We start from the raw sequence: 18,829 nt of genomic DNA, 5'->3' as shown, positions 1-18,829 counted from the left end.
TGGCTGTTCTCAGCACCGCGCCGCAGCTCACGTAAACCTCCGCTGTTCCCAAAAAAGCTTGTCGCAAAGTAAAAAAAACTCTATTCTATTCTTTTTCCTCTCTTTTTTTGTCTTTGTTGAAACAGCTGCCCAGCAAAGGGGAGGAACGGGGAATCTCACTTTGAGATTGTGTGTAAAATCAGGAAGCGAAACTGCTGGATAATTTTTTGCTTCCTCTGTTTTCGGCTCAGTATTGTATCTTCTAACCAACAAAGTGTAAGACGGCGATGGAGACGTGTTTGAGATGGTCACCAAACACTCCAAGCATGAGGCGACATTCCTCACATAAAGGAAGCACCTCCAGCCCTCCTTAAGGCTAATCAAACCGATAAACAGCGGTCTCTGTCCGCAGCAGGAGAGCTCATGTTATGTACTGTTCCCTGCAGAGTTAGTCATCCTGGATGTCACGGTTACCGGTGTAGCGGTAAACCCCGGTAAAAATGTTGACAATAATAATTACCGTCTTGTTTTTGAAAAAATATGTTACCGCGGTGGATTACTGCGTCCGCGGTTTAGGGAAAGTGAGCCTCATGAGCCGCCGTCTCATCTGCTGAAGCTGCCGCGCAGGCGCACTCTGGAGCGATAACCAACACTAAACTTTCTCGAAGCTGGAGTCATGTCCGACACGACAGCGCAGGATCTATCAGCCTTCAGAGACCGAGCCTGAAGTCTGGACATGTTTTGGGTATTTTAAGAAAGCTGAAGGACAGTTGATAGAGACAGTTTTCCTGTTTGCGGAGCGTGCAGGAAAAAGTGTCTCCAAATGCAGCAATACTTCAAACCTCTTAACTCACCTGCGTGACCGTCTCCCTCTATAGCATTAAGCTAACGTTGGCATTTCAGCTGAAATGCTGATGTGGGACTTTGGGTTACGGGAGAATGTGGCTGCAGCGCCACCGCCAGCATAAGCCGTGTCTGATATAGACGGTTTATCTTGTTCAAAAATATTCTTTTTCATTTCTGGCGCTATAAATAGTCCATGTAATACCCTCGAAACATCAACAACACATCGTTTTAGTTCCTTTACTTTGATGTGAAAAGTTGCACTTTTGATAAGGCTTTGTCTGTAATTTTTTTAAATGTAACAAGCACTGTTAAACTTTTTTGAAACTATTTCAGTTTGTGTAGGACTATCAGTGCTTTCTGAACACATTAACACACATGAAATAAAATACCGCGGTAATACCGAAAACCGTGATAATTTTGGTCACAATAACCGTGAGGTCAAATTTTCATACCGTGACAGCCCTAGTCACAACACCTTTGACTGTGCATCGATAGAAGAAGTGGATGAAGCTTCCTTTTTAACACACCATAGACTCCTCGAACTTCTTGTCTTTTTCACTGAAATGCCTACTCAGTACTCAGTGGGTCAGCAGTATTAGCAGTAATAGTAGTAGTAGTAGCAGTCGCAGTTACCACGGCCCCCCGTAGATCGCGTGTCTCTGCACCACTTGTTGCTGTTTACTCAGACGTCGTTTTTACTGCTGCGTTTGGCTCCGCCGTCAAAGCGCAGCTGCTCTGGCTCCTGGAGGGGCCCATCTCGTGTTGTCTTAACCTAACTTGATTATATAACCATATGTAGGGGAGACACCAACTGAAAACCACTTTTCAATTTGGAGATTTTGGACCGCTTTGCTTTGTGACGAGTATATTTTCACTTCCAACAGTCATTCGGTCTTTGTACTGGACCATGAAGAACACCTGGTCACCGCTACAATTTGGCTTTTTTTTGACTCTGAAAGGTCATACTCGCCAATACGTTCAACCGCGAAAACCAAACAGAACAACAAGAACCCCGAGTGATTGTGTAACGTCTCTACGGTGTATCTTTGACCCCCGGCGCTTTCTCCTGCTCTGTTTCTAAACTTAGAGGTGAACACAATGTGCCCCCGGAGCCTGAGAACAGGAAACGGGAAGCGCCGACAGGAAGCGAGCCCAGAAAACCAGGAAGAGGACAGGAAAGTGAGTTAGAAAACATGGATGAGGAGCGAGCGCCGGTGATGACAGGGCAGCTGCAGGCCTGCTTGAAAAATGGCAGCGTACGACCAGTGTGGGGGCGTTTTGTTTGGTTAGGAATGAGTCTGGGTTGCTTTTAAATGTGTCTTATACATATTATCCAGTATTATGTTATAGAAAATGAAATTGCAATGTGAAGGATGTCCAAAAAAATACGTAAAAGCTAATTCCAGAGTGAGCTGAGTGAGGTTACATAAGTTTGTGTGTGAGGCGTATACAGGGACGGTTCAGTTCCTGCTGATTAGAGAGAATCAACCCCGGATTATTCTGTCGTTAAACAGTCGGGGGTCAGACGAGCGGACAAGAAAAAACGCTGAAATTTTACGAGAAAAGGAAAATCGAGAAAGAACAAAGCAGCGGGATTAATGTGAGTCTGGAATAATGGGAGGAAGTGGGAAGAGGAGGAGGCCGGAGTGAGTGAGCTCAAGCTTGTTTTGGTTAAATGTTACATGCTGGAAAAATAAAGGAGATCTTATTCATATTATGGTGTATCCTTCTTCATTGTAGCAGTGAGAAATGTGGGCACATTTAGTTTCTTCTGTGGATCTGCGAAAAAGATATCGACTTAACCGTTCGGACAAGGAGCACCTTTTGTGCCTCTGTCCACACGAAGTCAAGAGTCAGGATCCAATGACCATTAAGGTGTTGCTTTGTAAATAACTGTCAAATTTATCCTAATAATTTCCTTTGTTTGAACTGTATGACCAGCCCTTGCACCAAAATCTATCCAGCCGTCACAGCGCCAGCATAGTGTATGTTATCCATAATCTCCTGACCTTATAATGACTTTTACAACACAATCCTCCACTCGTTTGCCCCATGGTGAGGCACAGGTGACAAGGAGAAGTTAGCCTCCATTCATTCAGTCTGTGTTTTTGGACTGAGAGTGAAAGTCTGTTCACTGACAGTTTTCTGCTTTAAAGAGGGGGGTATTATGCTTTTTTCAATCACATAGCACCAGTCTATAGCACACTACAATGATGATGCAACTTTCTGTTGGTCTGTAAATGCAGTAAATTAGAATAACTGCCTTGTATAAAATTGCTCTCTCAAAATGGCTGTAGTGAATGTCTTGAAATAGGCCTCTGTCTCTTTAAGAACCTCTGACCCTTTCCGACACGCCCCCTCCACACGCTGTCTGTGGCATCAGTGGGGAGGGGCTTCTGCTGAGGAGCAGTGGTTGGTTACTCGGCTGGTGCCGAAAGGTCGGAGGCGTCTCCAGGAGGTGGGGGCGTTCCTAGGAGGACTCAGGCAAACCTATCCCTAAAATGGCTGCCATCAGAGTTTTTACAGATTACTCAAAAATACGTGAATGTGCCAAGGCAACACTTCAGGCATGTTTTTAATGAGGGAATGACATAATAACATGATGTGAAGCTTGAAAAAGTCGATTTTGCATAATACCCCCCCCTTTAAGTCCCGTGACGTCTGGAAGAAGTCAATTCACCTCCTCGTCTCTTCCGTCGGTCGTAAATCCATTGAGAAGTTTCATACGTTTTTTTGTGTGTAATTATTCAGAAAGTTTACTGCGCACGTGGACGCACATATTTACTGAGCTGGCTCCGTGTTTACAGAGGAAGTTTCTGAAATCACAAGCGTTTTGCCTTCGTGTGGATATTGCCTTAGTGCCATGACTATTGGTTCATTTCATTTCTGCGCTCGGCCATGTTTGTTTTGACCACGTGTTTGTGTAATCGGTTACTCCGCCCGTCAATCACGGCCACCGCAGGATCCGGACCCCTGTAAAAAAGGTCGCTATACGTCTTTGTAAAGAAAAAAAGTACCCTGAACAAAAATGCTCAACTTGATTGTTTTCAATAAGAGATACTGTATGAGCCAATTAGCCGTTCCAGTGCAGACAAACAACAAACGCAACATGTAATTGACTGGTATATTTACTGAATATTTATCATTTTTCCCATGTAATACTTTATTTTGTACCCTAAGAAGGTTGTATTTCATGTTCATAGTGGGATATTTTAAGATGAAGGTACTTAACTGTCATTTCTGAGCTTTAGAGTTAGTTTCTGTGGCATTAAAAGGTCTTCGATAATATTGTTTATTGCAATATTTTCGTGGCTTGACATATATAGAGCTTCAAATTGTGACGGTTCTACGTCTGAGGGAACATGTCGTGATGGGCTATAGGAAATCCCTAGCTTGTTGTTTTGCCACTAAACACAAGACACAACCGCTTGTGTTCTGTAACCAAATTTGCTGCGTTGTTGTCAAAATCACGTCCAGTTTTCTCTGTGGCAGACAGAGGAGCGCATTGTCCTGTCTGCTGGAGTTTGTTCAGTCAGATTCCTCACATGTCTCGCTGTCGTGTTGCAAGTCTCTGCGCTGAAGGAGCCACTGTTTCCCATTGCTCTCCAACCTGCTTCAACTCAAACCTTTTCCAAACACTCTCCTCAAATCTATTGACTCTCATTTCCAGTCAAAAGGCCGACAGTTCTTGTCAACACTGAATGTGAGCCGAAGTGGTGTACTCAAAATGTAAATACATAAATCAATCTTTATCCATCCATTATTTCCAAATGGCGGGCCGGCTACTCTCTACAAGTCTCCTCCTGTGTCTGCCTTTGTTGTGGTGTAAACACAGGAGAGCGATAGGGCGACTGTTGTGACTCAGTTTTCAGATGAAACAGACCTGAGGCGGTTCAAAGGGTCAATGTTGTGTCTAAAACAACACTCCAGCCCTGACAACGGTCGAGAGTAAAGCGGATCCCTGAGAGGTTCATAATAAAGGCTGGAGACAAATGGTTTAGAATAGCATTACCAACGGAGATGTTTCAACCAGACGGTGGATATTTATTACATTTTCTACATAGTTTCTTATTCCAGGAAAACCGTTTGATTTGTCACAATTTGCAGATACCAAAGAGTTTAACATAACATTTTAAGTTATATCTACGTTCAATATTTTGTGCCGTTGCTAGTGTTTGGATCACATAGCCACCTCTCGATGTCCCTGCTGTCTGTTCATGTGGTGCTGCGAGCAGTTCTCTTGTATTCTGAAAATCTGTTGTTATTTTTCCAGGAGGTTGGACTGATCTGTGGTGACGCGGCGAAGACAGCGCTGAACCAGCCGGGGTCGAAGGTCAGGGGTCAGACTTTTGGATGGCCACAGGAGTGAACTACTGGAGCGCGTATGAACCCACTTCTAAGGTCAGACTCACATCACAGTTAGTGCGCTGGTCTGTGGATGAAGTAACTGTAGAGCTGCAAAATCGCATTCCCGATCTCACTTTATCACATAATAGACAGAATCCCGAAGTGTCCTCTGCATGTTCTGCACTCACACAGCCTTTTTCATGGCAGCATTGATTTGTTAGCCTGCTGTTAGCGAGAAATGGATCTTGTATCCTGTGTAAATGTTTCCAGGGGTGAATTTATTCAAAACCAGTGTTTCTTTCTGTGACCTTGCGCAGGTGAGAGAGAGTGTTTGGGGCGGGGCAGAGCTCGACTCCAGCAGTGAAGAGGGAGGAGGCGGGGTCACATGGGACACGCCCACCATGGAGGTCAGAGGTCAGCTCATCTCGGTCTCAGGTCAGAGAACGCACCAGAAAGTCACCTGTGAACCATCTTTGAATAATCTCACACTGTATGTCGCTGTGCGTGACAGAGACGGGCTCCGACAGGAAGCAGAAAGCTCAGCGACTGGTCGAGCTGCAGGACAGGAGGCGGGGCTTACAGACTCTGCTCAGCACACGATTGGCCGAGCTTCGCCGTGTCTGCCTCCAAGAAGCAGTGAGTGACATATAGCGCAGTATAATTAATGCATCCCTGCATTTAGCCCCAAGTGTGATCTAGATGTCTGCGACAGTTCTTCTGTTCTCTCATGACGTCTCTTCTCTGATTGGTCAGGAGCTCACAGGCTCAATTCCTGCAGACTTCCCTTTGGAGGAGGGAGAGAAACCTCCTCCAGTGCGACGGAGAGGAGGCGCCAGGCTCAATCGGAAGAACAGGATTGAGGTGTGTAGCAGAGACTGGTGTCCAGTGCTGTGTCGAATTTGGCTTTATGTTATATTTATTATTTCATTGTTGCTATAGAACAGCCATTCCCACACTCTGGAGCGGCCCCCTTATCGATCTGAACCTCCTGTGGGCCCCCAATAATAATACAACACTACATTAAAAAATACTATTTATTTCTAGCAAAGAAAAATATCTACACAATAAAACTGTGTGTGTGTTGTATCAGTTGACATTGATATTTTAAAGCAGTACTAAGTAACGTGTTTACCTTAATAACTCCTTTCCGTAGTCCCTGTGGGGGTAATACAAGTGTTTATGGAATGATTGGAGGGTCTTTCATCTTCCCCTGGTGTCTCTGGACAGAAAACCATATTTGCAACTTGACTGTCACCGGTCCGGAGAAAGCAATACACACTAATGAAATCACGAAGAAGAAGCTAACATGCTAACGGGCAAAGCTAACTGCGGGCTAACGTCACTTTAAACAGTATTTACAGCAAAGTTTGAGTGAAAAAAAATATTTCCATTGTATAATTGGTTGCACAGTAACCCTCTCTCCCTTCGCCTTTCCTGTCAGCGTAGTATTTACTCTCCAAGACATTTAAAAAATTAAAAAATCGTAACTTGCTACGACACCTGCAGTTGCGCTTATGGCCTCTAGGGGGAAGAGTTACTTAGTACTGCTTTAAGGAAAAGTCGACCTTTTAGAAAAAACAAATGATCATATGTTGTCACCCTTTGTGCAGTTGGAGGAGAAGAAAAAGAAGACTTTATTTAGTTCAGTCCGAAAACACAGTGAACCTGAACACATTACACAACTGCAGAACCAGAGGTCCAAGAGGACAGTCCACCGAGGCTGCCACACAGGTAAGATAAAAACACCTCTCTCTTATGCTCTCCATGCCTTTCATTATAGTGTAGACATTTATTTCACAAAGGTTTCATTGATGGTTCCTTTGCTTCCAGATGAGTCCGTGAGATCTGAGAGCAGCTCCACGTCAGACTCCACGGGACACGACAACGGTAACACTCACACAAGCTACATAACTCGCTATGTTCATATGCACTGAGTCACCAGAGTCCACTCCAAATGATTCTATTTCAGACCTCTCTTGCCTTGTTCTACATGCAGATCCAAAGGTCGAATTAATATGGATACAGCTTGCAATAGGTTGTGGGTTTGTGGGGGTAAAAGCAAAGCACTTTACTTTACACTTCATCGTACTGGAAAGTGACCCCTCACTCTCACTCGCTGGTGAAGCCGTAACATTAGTAGCCTGACTCACACTTCAAATTGTTCTGTTCTCTATCCTCTATCATATCCTCTTGTTCCTTTTTATGCAAATATTCTTTCAACATTGTCCCAGTTCACCTGCAGGCCCTGTTATCAGAGTTGTCCCAGAAATCTTATTTTAGATCTGGCTTTGCATTGACTTTAGATGGCTATTTTAGACCATCTCAGGTGCGTCCGGGCTCTTATAGAACAGCCCTAATTCAGCTCCACCCTCTCCACTGATGCACCACTCTACCTCGTCTTTGCACAGTGTCCTCCCCCCCTTCTTAATGCATACGGTGAGGTCAAAAAGGGTAGTTTAATAAAAGTTTAGGGCTAAAATACAAAAAGAAATATAGACAATTATCCTACAGTAAAACCTGACCTTATACAATGCTGCAGATCCATTGTATTTGCTCATAATCTTTGGGCAGACCCGTTCCATTTGCTCTCATCATGTTTGGGTTGACCCGTTTCATTTTCTCATTTGAGCTGACCCCGTTCCCTTTGCTTATCATATTGACCCGTACCATTTGCTCATATTTTGGTCGACCCATTCCATTTGTTCTCATCATGTTTGAGCCGATCCGTTCCATTTGCTTGTTTTATATCATATTTGAGCTGTTTTGGAACATCCATTAAAATACATGCCAGTGGGGAATATAATCCATCATCATCATCCTGAATTTCAGACACGAGGTCCAGTCAAAACAAACAAAACGACTACGCACAAAGGTTTAGAGCAGACAACTGTGCCAGTGTCAGCACAGTTCAGACTGGTAGCGCGTGGCACCGACTTTGATGTTGGTCAAGCTCATAATAATCACATTCTCACGTTTAATTAATCGCACTGGATTTAGATTTTCTTTTTTTTTTAACAAATAAGAAATAATCATTTTTGTTTTCTACTTAATGAAAAAATAATAAATGTTTTGTACACATAAAAAAACACACATCTAAATTTAAACTTTAAATCTGTAGCTGAAAAAAGACAAAGCTCTCAGCATTCTTATGTAAAGTTCTATTTTCCCATAGATGAGAATGTGTCCCAATGTCGCCCCCCACTGGTTCCTGCTGGTACTTCCCCAGTTGATGTTTTCTCCCAAAATAAAACCAGGAACAACTCGGTCCACAGCCGGTAAGTAACTTTACACACATACATTCCATGATCGTGTTACAATGCACAATACAATAACAAACAGCATGTAAATAAATAGAAATATGATAAAATACACCTAGACAGAATTATATATAAAAAGTATATTTGGTTGAATGTCCAGGTCGGACTCTCAGGACGTGCTTCAGAAACACTCCCCTCCTCACCCCCCTCCGCCGCCGCCTCGCTCCCTGGACGGCTCCACCTCCTCTGGGCAGACGGAGCCGGAGCAGCTGGGCCGGGCTCGAGGTAGCTCTGGAGGTAGCGGAGGGAGACCCAACGGTGCGAACAGACCTGCGGCTAACGGGCCGGTAGGGGGCGCCAACTCCTCCAGGCGCAGTAACAGCTCTGAGGGACTGCTGGACAGAGGGGCTTCCACGGAGGAGGAGGGACACTGGCTCAACGGTGAGTTATGGAGGTTTTAAATCACTGTAAGTCTGAAGAGTTGATACTAAATGATGACCCGAGTGTCATTTATTTATCAGGACGTGTACAATTACATTATGCTCAAGAGCAAAGATGACCGTACCAGACTGTAGCTTCTCGAGCTAATTTCCATCTGTAGTCCTTGGGGAACTGTACAGTGCAGTCAGGGGTCATTCATCAGCATCACATCCATAACAGATCACTCAGTCTCTTATTACATTTACTTGAAGCTAGAATTTGACAAATTACAAATGTACAAAATACAAAGACTTGTAAACCACACAATTAAAGGAATGAGGTCTATAAGGTGTTTGGTAGAAATTACTTACAGCTATCTAGTCCTGTGTTTTGTATTGTTTTTGTACTTTAGCCTATTGTTTTGCAAATGGCCGCCTTGACTATTGCAATACAAATTTTTCCAATCTGGTTTTGAATCGATGGCAGGCTAACTGAAGCTCATTGATGCTAGCACCTGGCAGCTGGGGTTTGGGAGCCAGCTCTATTATTTAGAATAGGGCGAAATTAAAACTAGGAAAAAGGGAAAAAGAAAAGGAAAATGTTGCACATGATAAGACGGACAATAGGAGGTAAGAATGTGTCCAATGACTTAAAGAGCAAGGGCTTTCTGGAGCCTTCCCAATTCCTTAGGGCTTCCAGAAGAATGAGGCTATAATTAATCCACATATATACAGTCTATGGTGCAATAAAGCAACTTAATTTGGTTTATATTAATGTACAATTGAAGCTGTGAAAAAACTCTGAGGTCCATCACATTATGTCCACACAGCTGCTTTTAAGTCCTCTCGTGATTATTATTATTAAAGAGGGGGTATTATGCTTTTTTCAGCCACATAGCACCAGTCTATAGGACACTACAATGATGACGAAACCTTCTGTTGGTCTGTCAATGCAGTAAATTAGAATAACTGCCTTGTATAAAATTGCTCTTTCAAAATGGCGTTAGCAAATGACTTGAAATAGGCCTCTGTCTCTTTAAAAACCTCTGACCCTTTCCGACACGCCCCCTCCACACGCTGTCTGTGGCATCACAACAACACTCCGCTCGTTGTCTCAAGTATTGAAACTACGATCGGTGCATTTTAATTTTTATTGTTGGAAAGGAGCTACTGTTTATCACTTTGTGAACAATGGCCACACAGGATATTATTTGGAAACAAACCTTCCACACCGGACGCTTGGAAGGGGCTCTTGCCTGAAAAATAACTGCTGTTTGGAGGCTATCTCTTTGCATCTGCCATGCCCTATGGATCTCTAACTATACCCCCATGGACGACACCAGGATCTGCAGGAGCCCATACCATTCAAAGACGGACATTATCTGTGCAGGTGGACAATGGTTTTTCGAGGTTACCCGTTAGCTTGTTATAATCGACTACAGCTCATTGTTGATGAAAAGTCTGTAATAAACCACAAATGTGTAAAGCCAGGCTCATTGTGTGATCATCGTAAAGGCTGCTTCGAGTAGTTGCCGGCTTTATTGACGTTATTTGTGCATAATATGCTGCCTGTTTTCAATGAATGTTGTGAAGGTGAAGGTTGTTAGCTTGTCGCGGCTAATAGTGCCTTAGCTCCGAGAGAAAACCACTCGGCTACGACTCACTGTAGATGAAATGTGAGCAATAAACTACACAATCAACAAGCCAGGCTCCGTGTGTCATCATCATAAAGGCTGCTTCAAGTAGTTGCCTGTTTTAGTGACGTTTTCAATGCATAATATGCTTGTATTCAGTGAATTTTCCCGTTAGCTTGTCGCGGCTAGCTTGTTAGCTCCGGGAGAAAACCACTCGGCTATGACCCATTGTAGATGAAATGTGAGCAATAAACTTCCAAATCAACAAGCCTGGCTCCGTGTGTGATCATTGTTAAACGGTTCTTTATGTGTGTGGTGGTTTTATTGACTTTATTTGTGCATATTTCTCGTTTCCACGTGATGACTCGAGGTTTAGCTTAGCATTAGCTTTCTCCGGAGGCTCTGTGCATCATCAAGGCCCAGCGCAGAACCAGACACTGAAATAAGTGTTCTTGTCACCGGTTTGAATCCTGGGTGTTTCGGTAACAGAAACACTGATGTGTGTCTTTGTAAAAGTCTGCTGTGGCTCCGGTTCACAACACATGAAGCTAATCCTCCATGATGACTCTGTTTACATCTTAGGGCTAGACACTGCGGGGAGGGGGTTCTGCTGAGGAGCAGTGGTTGGTTACTCGGCTGGTGACGAAAGGTCGGAGGCGTATCCTGGAGGTCGGAGGCGTTTCCTGAAGGAATCAGGCGTTTTATCCCTAAAATGGCCGCCATCGGAGTTTTTACAGATTACTCGAAAATACGTGAATGTGCCAAGGCAACACTTCAGGCATGGTTTTAATGAGGGAATGACTTAATAACATGATGTAAAGCTTGAAAAAGTCGATTTTGCATAATAGGCCCCCTTTAAGGAAAAACAAGGCAAACCCAGTGACTTCTTCCGCAAACTTTTACTACTCTATAAAAGACTGCCAGTTTTCACCTGGTAAAGACATGAGTTATCCTTGTTTGAAAGACTAGCAGCCACCACAGTTAAGTTCAGGGACACATTACATTATTTTTTTTCACGACAGGTGTGTCCTCTTCAAAAGGGAGGAGTGCAGACACAGATAGTCGGACTGCCAGGACAACAAACGGGTCAGAATCAAGCGCTAGGACTGAGCCAGGACTCCGACCCGACCAGGCCCGAGGCAGAGCTCCCTACAGCGACCTGCTCCTGGATTACGTCTGGACCAAACAGCAGCAGATGCTCCAAAGGCAGCAGTCGCACGGCAGCCGTCAGCCAATCACAGCTCTGTATCCGAACCAGCCGCCAACGCTAGCCCCGCCCGCTTACCGCGGCCTGCAGACTGAGCGGCAGCGGATCAAAGTCACACGGACTAAGTCGTGTGGGCCCTTCCTCCCTGTGCAGCCCCCTGGAGCAGAGAACTACGAGTCCCAGCATCCACCATTGCAGCCGGACCCTCACCCTCACCTGCTGCCACCCCGGCCGCCTCAGCCCGCTCTGACCCAGGACCAGCACAGTGACGAGGCAACGAGGAGTCTGCACAAGGCGCTGGCTCTGGAAGGTAAAGTCATTATGGGGAAAGGCTAGGTTTGGTTGCTTTATTTGTACCTGTAGGCAAATTTATCTTGCAATTCTGAGAAAAACTAGTGAAAAACGGATCATGTTCCTCTTAATTACATTGCAAATTGTTGTTGTGTTTTTATTTTTTTTTATTTTGTTGCATCATGTGGTTGTAAGTGGTTATTTTCACAGACTCCTGAGTCCTGACCTTAGCATTAGCATGAGTTGGCTTACCTTCAGGCCGTCTCTTTTACTTGCCTATTTCTTCACGTCCTTTTCTTTGCACTTCTGAATATTTTCACGAACTCCCTCAAAAGCAGTATTTGTTCAGTCTTAACCTCGCTTCTGATAGTGCTACACTGTAGACATTATTCATTCACTCTCTGCATACTTTGTGTTGGTAAGCTACTATAGTAACCACACTTCCCACCCACCAATGCGGGTGAATGTCCTGCCCAAGGACACAATGACAGTCTGCCCTGCGGGTGCCTGGATACGAACCTCCAAACTCCCGGTTATGAGACAGCCCGCTCACTGCCATCCTCGTACTCTCTTGCTGCTATCTTTGTCCTTGTGTTCCTAGACACACTGTTGAATCTTCTGAGTTCTCACATATTCAGATCTGTGTGATGAATGTTTGATGGTGAACTGAAAGTGGGTCACTGCAGCAGGTTCCTCTGCAGCGGAGGGGAGTATAGCGCCACCTGCTGGGACAACTCCATAACACACGCACGTTTCCTATGTTATCTATTATGTATCAAAACTCTGGCTGCACTGATGAAAACTTCAAGAACTGTACAGCAGACTTTGAACTCGGATTGAAAGAATTTTTTTCCCCATCAAAATTTGAGTAACTGTTGAACTTATAATGTTTAATTTATGACGCGATCTCCGCAGTTTTTGTATTTTTTTCAAACAGTTGTTGAGACTTCTGGAAGTAGATTTGGATTCATAAAACTTTATTTATTCCAGAGGGGCAATTACATTTGCTATGGGATAACTGCTGACCATCGAGAAATATTATTTATCAAAACAAAGCACAGAAAACTACAAAACTTTTTTGGTTTAAAACATTTCAGATGTTGAAGATATGTGTTTATTTTACAAAAACAACTTTTTCTTTATATTTTCCTGCACACTAGAAGAAACAGTTAATTTAAAATTGTGCGAATTTCATCAAGAGCAGGAGACATAATTTTTAAGAACTTAAAAGTTTGCTACACAAATAGGAAATTATATGCATACATGTATTTTTTAGTGGCCTTTAGCTTCCATCAAACCTTTTCTCTAATTGCGTGTGTGTGATTGACAGGTCTGCGGGACTGGTATCTGAGAAATACTTTAGGCTCCTCCCACCAGAACCCGACCAACGGCGACGCGGGCCCGAAGACCAATGGGATCAAAGGAAGGCGACGGACCACGCACGGCGTCATCCACCGCTCCAACTACCAGGACTCCAACTCCCACAATGCAACACTGCACCATTCCAACTACCCGGATCATTCAAACTATCTGGACTCCAACTCCCATAATGCCCCCCTGCACCAGTCCAACTTCAAGGATATCAATCACAACGGGACGGTCAAGAAGGCCGGGCTGCCTCATTCAGCCACTTTTCATGGGCTCTCTCTGCACGGCAGGTACGTTTTACACAAATGATGCTGCCCTCACACTTTTAGGTGACGTCCATAGTCTATAGGAAAATGAGAAGATGTTAAAAAGACAAAAAAGATCAAACCCCGGGTACCTGATTTGCCCTGTTTTCAAACTGTCATACTGGAGGAACTTGACCTTATACTGTTATCTGCTGCTCCAACTCGTTTCTAGCTCTCATAATATTTCTTGCACATTCCGACTGTTCCTGTGACATTAATCAAAAGCGTGTTTTACGTATGTGCAGAAGAAGAAGCAAAAACCAAACAAATAAGTCGCACTCAAATGCTTTTTATAGATGCTTTGTTTATTTATTCATGCATTTTTTGCACATTAAACGGAACCCATGCTTCACAGTTACTGAGGCTTAAAAAATATATATATATATTCACTTTATTTATCAGTTAGGAGCTTCATTTGCAGAGGAAGTGCGAGTACGGGCCGAATAAAAACAGTACATCCACAGACATACAATTGTATTTTAGATCGCGCAAAATGCTGCGGCTAGCAACATGCTAATGCCACAAATCAAAGTTGGGACAGAAACGTTTTGTTTGTATACTTTCTTGTCCCCATAGGGAAATGTGTCCTGTGCATTTAACCCATCCTTTGATGCCGCCAGGGCAACCAGTAAGGAGCAGTGGCCGACGGCAGTGCCGCGCCCGGCGACCCATCTCCATAATTTGGAGCCAGGCTGATGGTCAGAAACACCTGGCTTGTATCGCTCTTCTTGAAGCAGATTGCTTCGAAACACTGCGGAGCCTCTTTCAGTAACATCTGGTCACGTGACTGTCTCGAAAACTGCTTCATTCTGTGCGTTGTGTATCGTGTCTCAAAGCGGGTCATCTGCGCAGAGCGTCTCACTGAGCTGCCTTTAGCGGCGAGGCGCCAACAACGGATGTTTCCTCGTCTATATAGTGATGTAAATCATTAGACATAGATAAATAGATGTGCTGTATTTCCCCCATTTCTCATTGGCGAAAGTGGCTGTGGGCCTGCCAGAGTAGATTTTGTATTTTCTTATTCTTTACAAAGTCCTGCATTTTGACAGATACAAAAGCAGGCGTGGAGCTGATCCGGTGAGGGAAACGTAAGGAGCGACATCTACAACAAATAGTGCCAAAATTACTGACTGAATGAAGTAAAAAGATCACACATTGATGTCCTGCCTTTGAGCAGCAGAGCCGCAGGTGACTGAGGCCCCGCCCACTGGAGCTCCGTGAAGCACAGACCCATGTTAAAGAAAATGACTCTTATATATCAGCCTATGATTGATTTAATCATTCAAACATCAATATCAGGCTGCAAATAATAAAACTGCCACACATCTGTTTGAAACTTCTTTTCCACATGATTGTGTTGGTTTCTTCAGTCGTGTCTATGAGAAGTCGCGATAATAAAGTTTGTCCACAAGAGGTCAGTGTTCAAAGAGAATGAAATGGCTCAGAGACTTCGAAGCATATGACACTTTTTTGCTAGGAAAGCCTCAAAGTGTTACAAGTGCTTCAGTGGCCCATCACTAGTGGTAGGGGAACCCGGAGTAACCGGAGGAAACTTGCGCAGACATGGGGAGAACATGCAAACTCCACACAGAAAGACTACGTCCTGGTGGGAATCGAACCCGAGACTTCTTGCTGTGAAGCGGAGGCGCTAACCGCTGCGCTACCGTGCTGCCAAATATTATTATTGAATGACCTAAAGTAATAAATTAAAATCAGCCGCTGCTGAAGTGGCCAAGTAATTATGTTTTTACAGGATGGAAAAATGTCGCTGAGCGTATCGGCATCGCCAAATAAAGGTCCCCAAAAATCGGTATCAGCCTTAGAAGCCTCTAGTGACAGGGATACGGTGTGGGCTGTTTTGAGTAATTTGTTAATTTTGCCACAGGTCAGTGGACGTTCCGCTATACAACGACGCGTTCCCTCTTCACAAACAGGAAGTGCCACTCAAACAGACGTCATGTGACCAGCCAACCCCAGGGACGCTGGTCTGAACTGAACCCACCATCCAGAGCACAGCAAGTGTGTGTCAACAAATGATATGAGACTGGAACGATAGCCTGATGTATACTTAAAAGACCTTATTCTGTATCAATCACATCCTGGGCTGGTTTCCCGGGAGTCTTGACTCTCTAGATGTGTCTAAATCTTTCTTATCTTCTCTCAAAGTGGAATTATGGAGAAAAAGCTATCTTTACTGTTCCTAAAGAGGACTGTGCTTGGACAATCAGGACGAAATAGGAATACGAAAATGTATTTATTCCCGCGATGACATCACCAGCTGACATCACCAGCTCAGTAGCCAACCAGCAGTCCCCAGACGGTCAGGTGACTCTCTCGCTCCTCAGGTGTGACCTCACTCGAATGAAGACGTGAGGAATATTTCAAACTTTTTTTTTCCTCTTTGGACTCGACGCTGCTGCACTGAATCCTAAGCTCCGCCCACATCACGTTTTGTATTTAAAAAAAAAATGAAAATCTTGAATCAAATTTTTGGATTAAAAAAAGAGTCTTGTTGTTGGATGTAAATTAGCTTTAATGTGTTAGCACTGTTAGCATTTGTATCGAACACTCTAATCATGTGATGCTGAAGTTGAAATGCACTAAAGCAGATGTCTTAAGAAAAATAAAAGGACTTCAGGGGCTGGCTCTAAAGATCTCACATATAGCCATTTTCTTGTGCTGAACAATCTTACATTTTCTTGAAGATCAGTCAATCAATTTGTCTGCTATAATCAACAATCGGTACCAGTACAAACACTGGACCACTAGCACCTGAGCCACAGACCTAAACACTTAAGCAAAACCAGCCTCTGAAGTTGAACCGCCAAAAGATAATCCTTGTTTTTAGCATTGTTTGCTAAATGCTAATGTGTTGTTAGCTTGTGTAATGTTGCTAACAGTGTGCTGGTCTGAGAGCAATAACAAAATACAGGATTATTCTGCCGCAGCGACAATCAACCAATCGTTTGTGAATTGTTTGTATGCTATTTATTATTATTCAGCCGATTTTTACTGCTACTTTTACTGTTTTTTATACAATTTTAACTTAACCTGGAGCCAAACACAGCCTAATGTAAAATTCTGTATCTATTGTAAGAGATGACTGTATGTAAAGATTTTTGGTATTGTTTCAATTATGAATTATTCAGCGACTGTTTTTTGTTCTGTCCATATCAGGTTTTATCAGGTTTATCAAACAAACTACTCAGACCTCCATTTAACACGGCTTTTATGGTCTGCTCTTCTGAAACTGCCCAAACAAGAACATTTCCACAATGGCTTAGATTGTTGAAGGGGGTGAGATACTTTTGTACCTCAGCTGCCATGTGGTTAAATTCAGTTAACGTCACACACTGGTTATATTCGGCCGACGCCATACTGGTGTCATCCATCACGGCTCGATCTATTGATGTCACGACTCGCCATCCAGGAGAATTAATGTTTTTGTAAAAGGAAAAGGTTTCCAAGTACTATACTGTACTGGTTTCTGTGATTGAGTTTGCATCTCATCAGGCTTTGTCGGCTCATCTTAATTCCTTTTATGCTTCTTCAAAAGGAAGGGAACAGACTTGTCATCGGCTCCACCCCTTCTTTAGAAACAAAGATATGTTTTATTGCCATTGTCATTGACGGGACATTCACAATTTTTGGCCAGAGTGTGGATATTTTGTTTACACTGTCATTTAAATATAATAACATAGGAATACATTGAGGGTTTTGACAACTGCATGGTAACACACTAGTTCTGTATGTGTACTTATGGCCATAACAAGTACACATTAGCAGCTTCAGCAGAGCAGACTCCAGATTTCCCAGTCACTGCAACCAAAGCAAGACATCAGGATCATGACAGTCACACTTGTACAGACGTTACTGTACTGTTGCTGTAAATACTGTATCTCTGCTGCTGTGGTGCATTCAGGGCCACTCTGTAAAATGTACAAAATCATTTTCAAAAAATCTTTTTGGACTGTTCTGCTGTTTGTACTTTTTCACTCTGTGTTGGATTTTGAGCTGCTGATTTGGTTTTGTAAATACAAGAGTGAACAGACTGGTGTACACAGTGTTTAAAATAAAGATGGTCAGTATTCACGGATTAACTACTGGCGTAATTGTGCTTTTAGTTGATTTTTAAATATTGATCTACTCTCAAACTCAGAGAAGGAACCGGACTAACAGTTGCTCCTCTCATATTCAATTGCTATTTATTTCCAAGAAATCTAGGGGGTAAATTATCAAAGGCCTATGTGTGGATTCTACTTGGCCTAATGAACTGTTCCAAGTGAGTCCAGTTTTAGAAATGAGAAATGGGGAACTAATGATCTATGACTGTCTTATGGAAGTAACTATTTCCTCCTGGAAATGAAACACAAAATTAAACCTGTAATAAAACAAGCAAAACAAAGCAAAAGACACATATTCAGTTTCCCCCAAATTTAAGAAAACAACAGAAGTTGAATGTATTCTGTTGACCAGTGTTAATTTCGTCGACTATAATATTTAGTCTTAATTTTAGTCAAGGTGATATTTTTGACGACTAAAATTGGACTAAAACTAAATTGAAAGTTTTTCATGCGACTAAAACTATGACTAAAATGTCCACATATTTTAGTCGACTAAAATGAGACTAAATAAAAATGAAAAGGAGAGACTAAAATCAGCCAAACTTCCATTGACCGTCTGAAAGAACCTCATATCATTTAAATTCACTGCCAAATGAACAGCTCTGAGCTTTGTTCATGTGGGAGAAGCTCCATTAAGTCGAGGACCTTGATTAAATATGATTATAATGAATATTATAAATGCAAAGTCGGCTAAATTAGTTGTTTAGTAGTTCAGTCGACTATATTGACATGCAATTTTAGTCGACTAAAACTAGACTAAAATTGAAACGTTTTTTTTTTTACTAAATCTCGACTAAAATTAAATTAAATTTTTGTCAAAAGACTAAGACTAAAAATAAAATATGTTGTCAAAATTAACACTGCTGACTGTATTTTTGAGGTCTCTTGTAATTACACCACTTGACTTCTAGAGGGCGATATAAATCTTCTGTTACAAAATCCAATACATTTTATTTCGGCTACACACAAGCTACACACAGTCCAGGATAGTTTTTAATTTTAAACGACACAAAGACACATTTTGCTGTGATTTTCTGAGTGAAGTAAGTGCG

At 42.9% G+C, this 18,829-nt stretch overlaps 1 protein-coding gene across 2 annotated transcripts in view; it reads left to right on the top strand.

Moving 5' to 3' along the window:
* The window catches only part of ccdc120a (coiled-coil domain containing 120a), a 36,654-nt gene extending 20,224 nt beyond the window's left edge, over positions 1 to 16,430 (top strand). For both annotated transcript variants that reach the window (XM_079557837.1, XM_079557838.1), the window contains exons 2-12: positions 5,099 to 5,226; positions 5,490 to 5,607; positions 5,684 to 5,808; positions 5,926 to 6,034; positions 6,787 to 6,903; positions 7,003 to 7,059; positions 8,345 to 8,447; positions 8,590 to 8,870; positions 11,505 to 11,999; positions 13,311 to 13,638; positions 15,539 to 16,430. In XM_079557837.1, the coding sequence (XP_079413963.1) occupies positions 5,179 to 5,226; positions 5,490 to 5,607; positions 5,684 to 5,808; positions 5,926 to 6,034; positions 6,787 to 6,903; positions 7,003 to 7,059; positions 8,345 to 8,447; positions 8,590 to 8,870; positions 11,505 to 11,999; positions 13,311 to 13,638; positions 15,539 to 15,644 (1,887 nt within the window). In that variant the 5' untranslated portion in view covers positions 5,099 to 5,178 and the 3' untranslated portion in view covers positions 15,645 to 16,430. The remainder of the gene's footprint in view (positions 1 to 5,098; positions 5,227 to 5,489; positions 5,608 to 5,683; positions 5,809 to 5,925; positions 6,035 to 6,786; positions 6,904 to 7,002; positions 7,060 to 8,344; positions 8,448 to 8,589; positions 8,871 to 11,504; positions 12,000 to 13,310; positions 13,639 to 15,538) is intronic.
* The last annotated feature ends 2,399 nt before the right edge of the window (positions 16,431 to 18,829 follow it).

Source organism: Gobius niger, assembly GCF_951799975.1.
Source record: "Gobius niger genome assembly, chromosome: 6".
NCBI lineage: Eukaryota > Metazoa > Chordata > Actinopteri > Gobiiformes > Gobiidae > Gobius > Gobius niger.
This window is presented reverse-complemented; position numbering and strand designations above follow the sequence as displayed.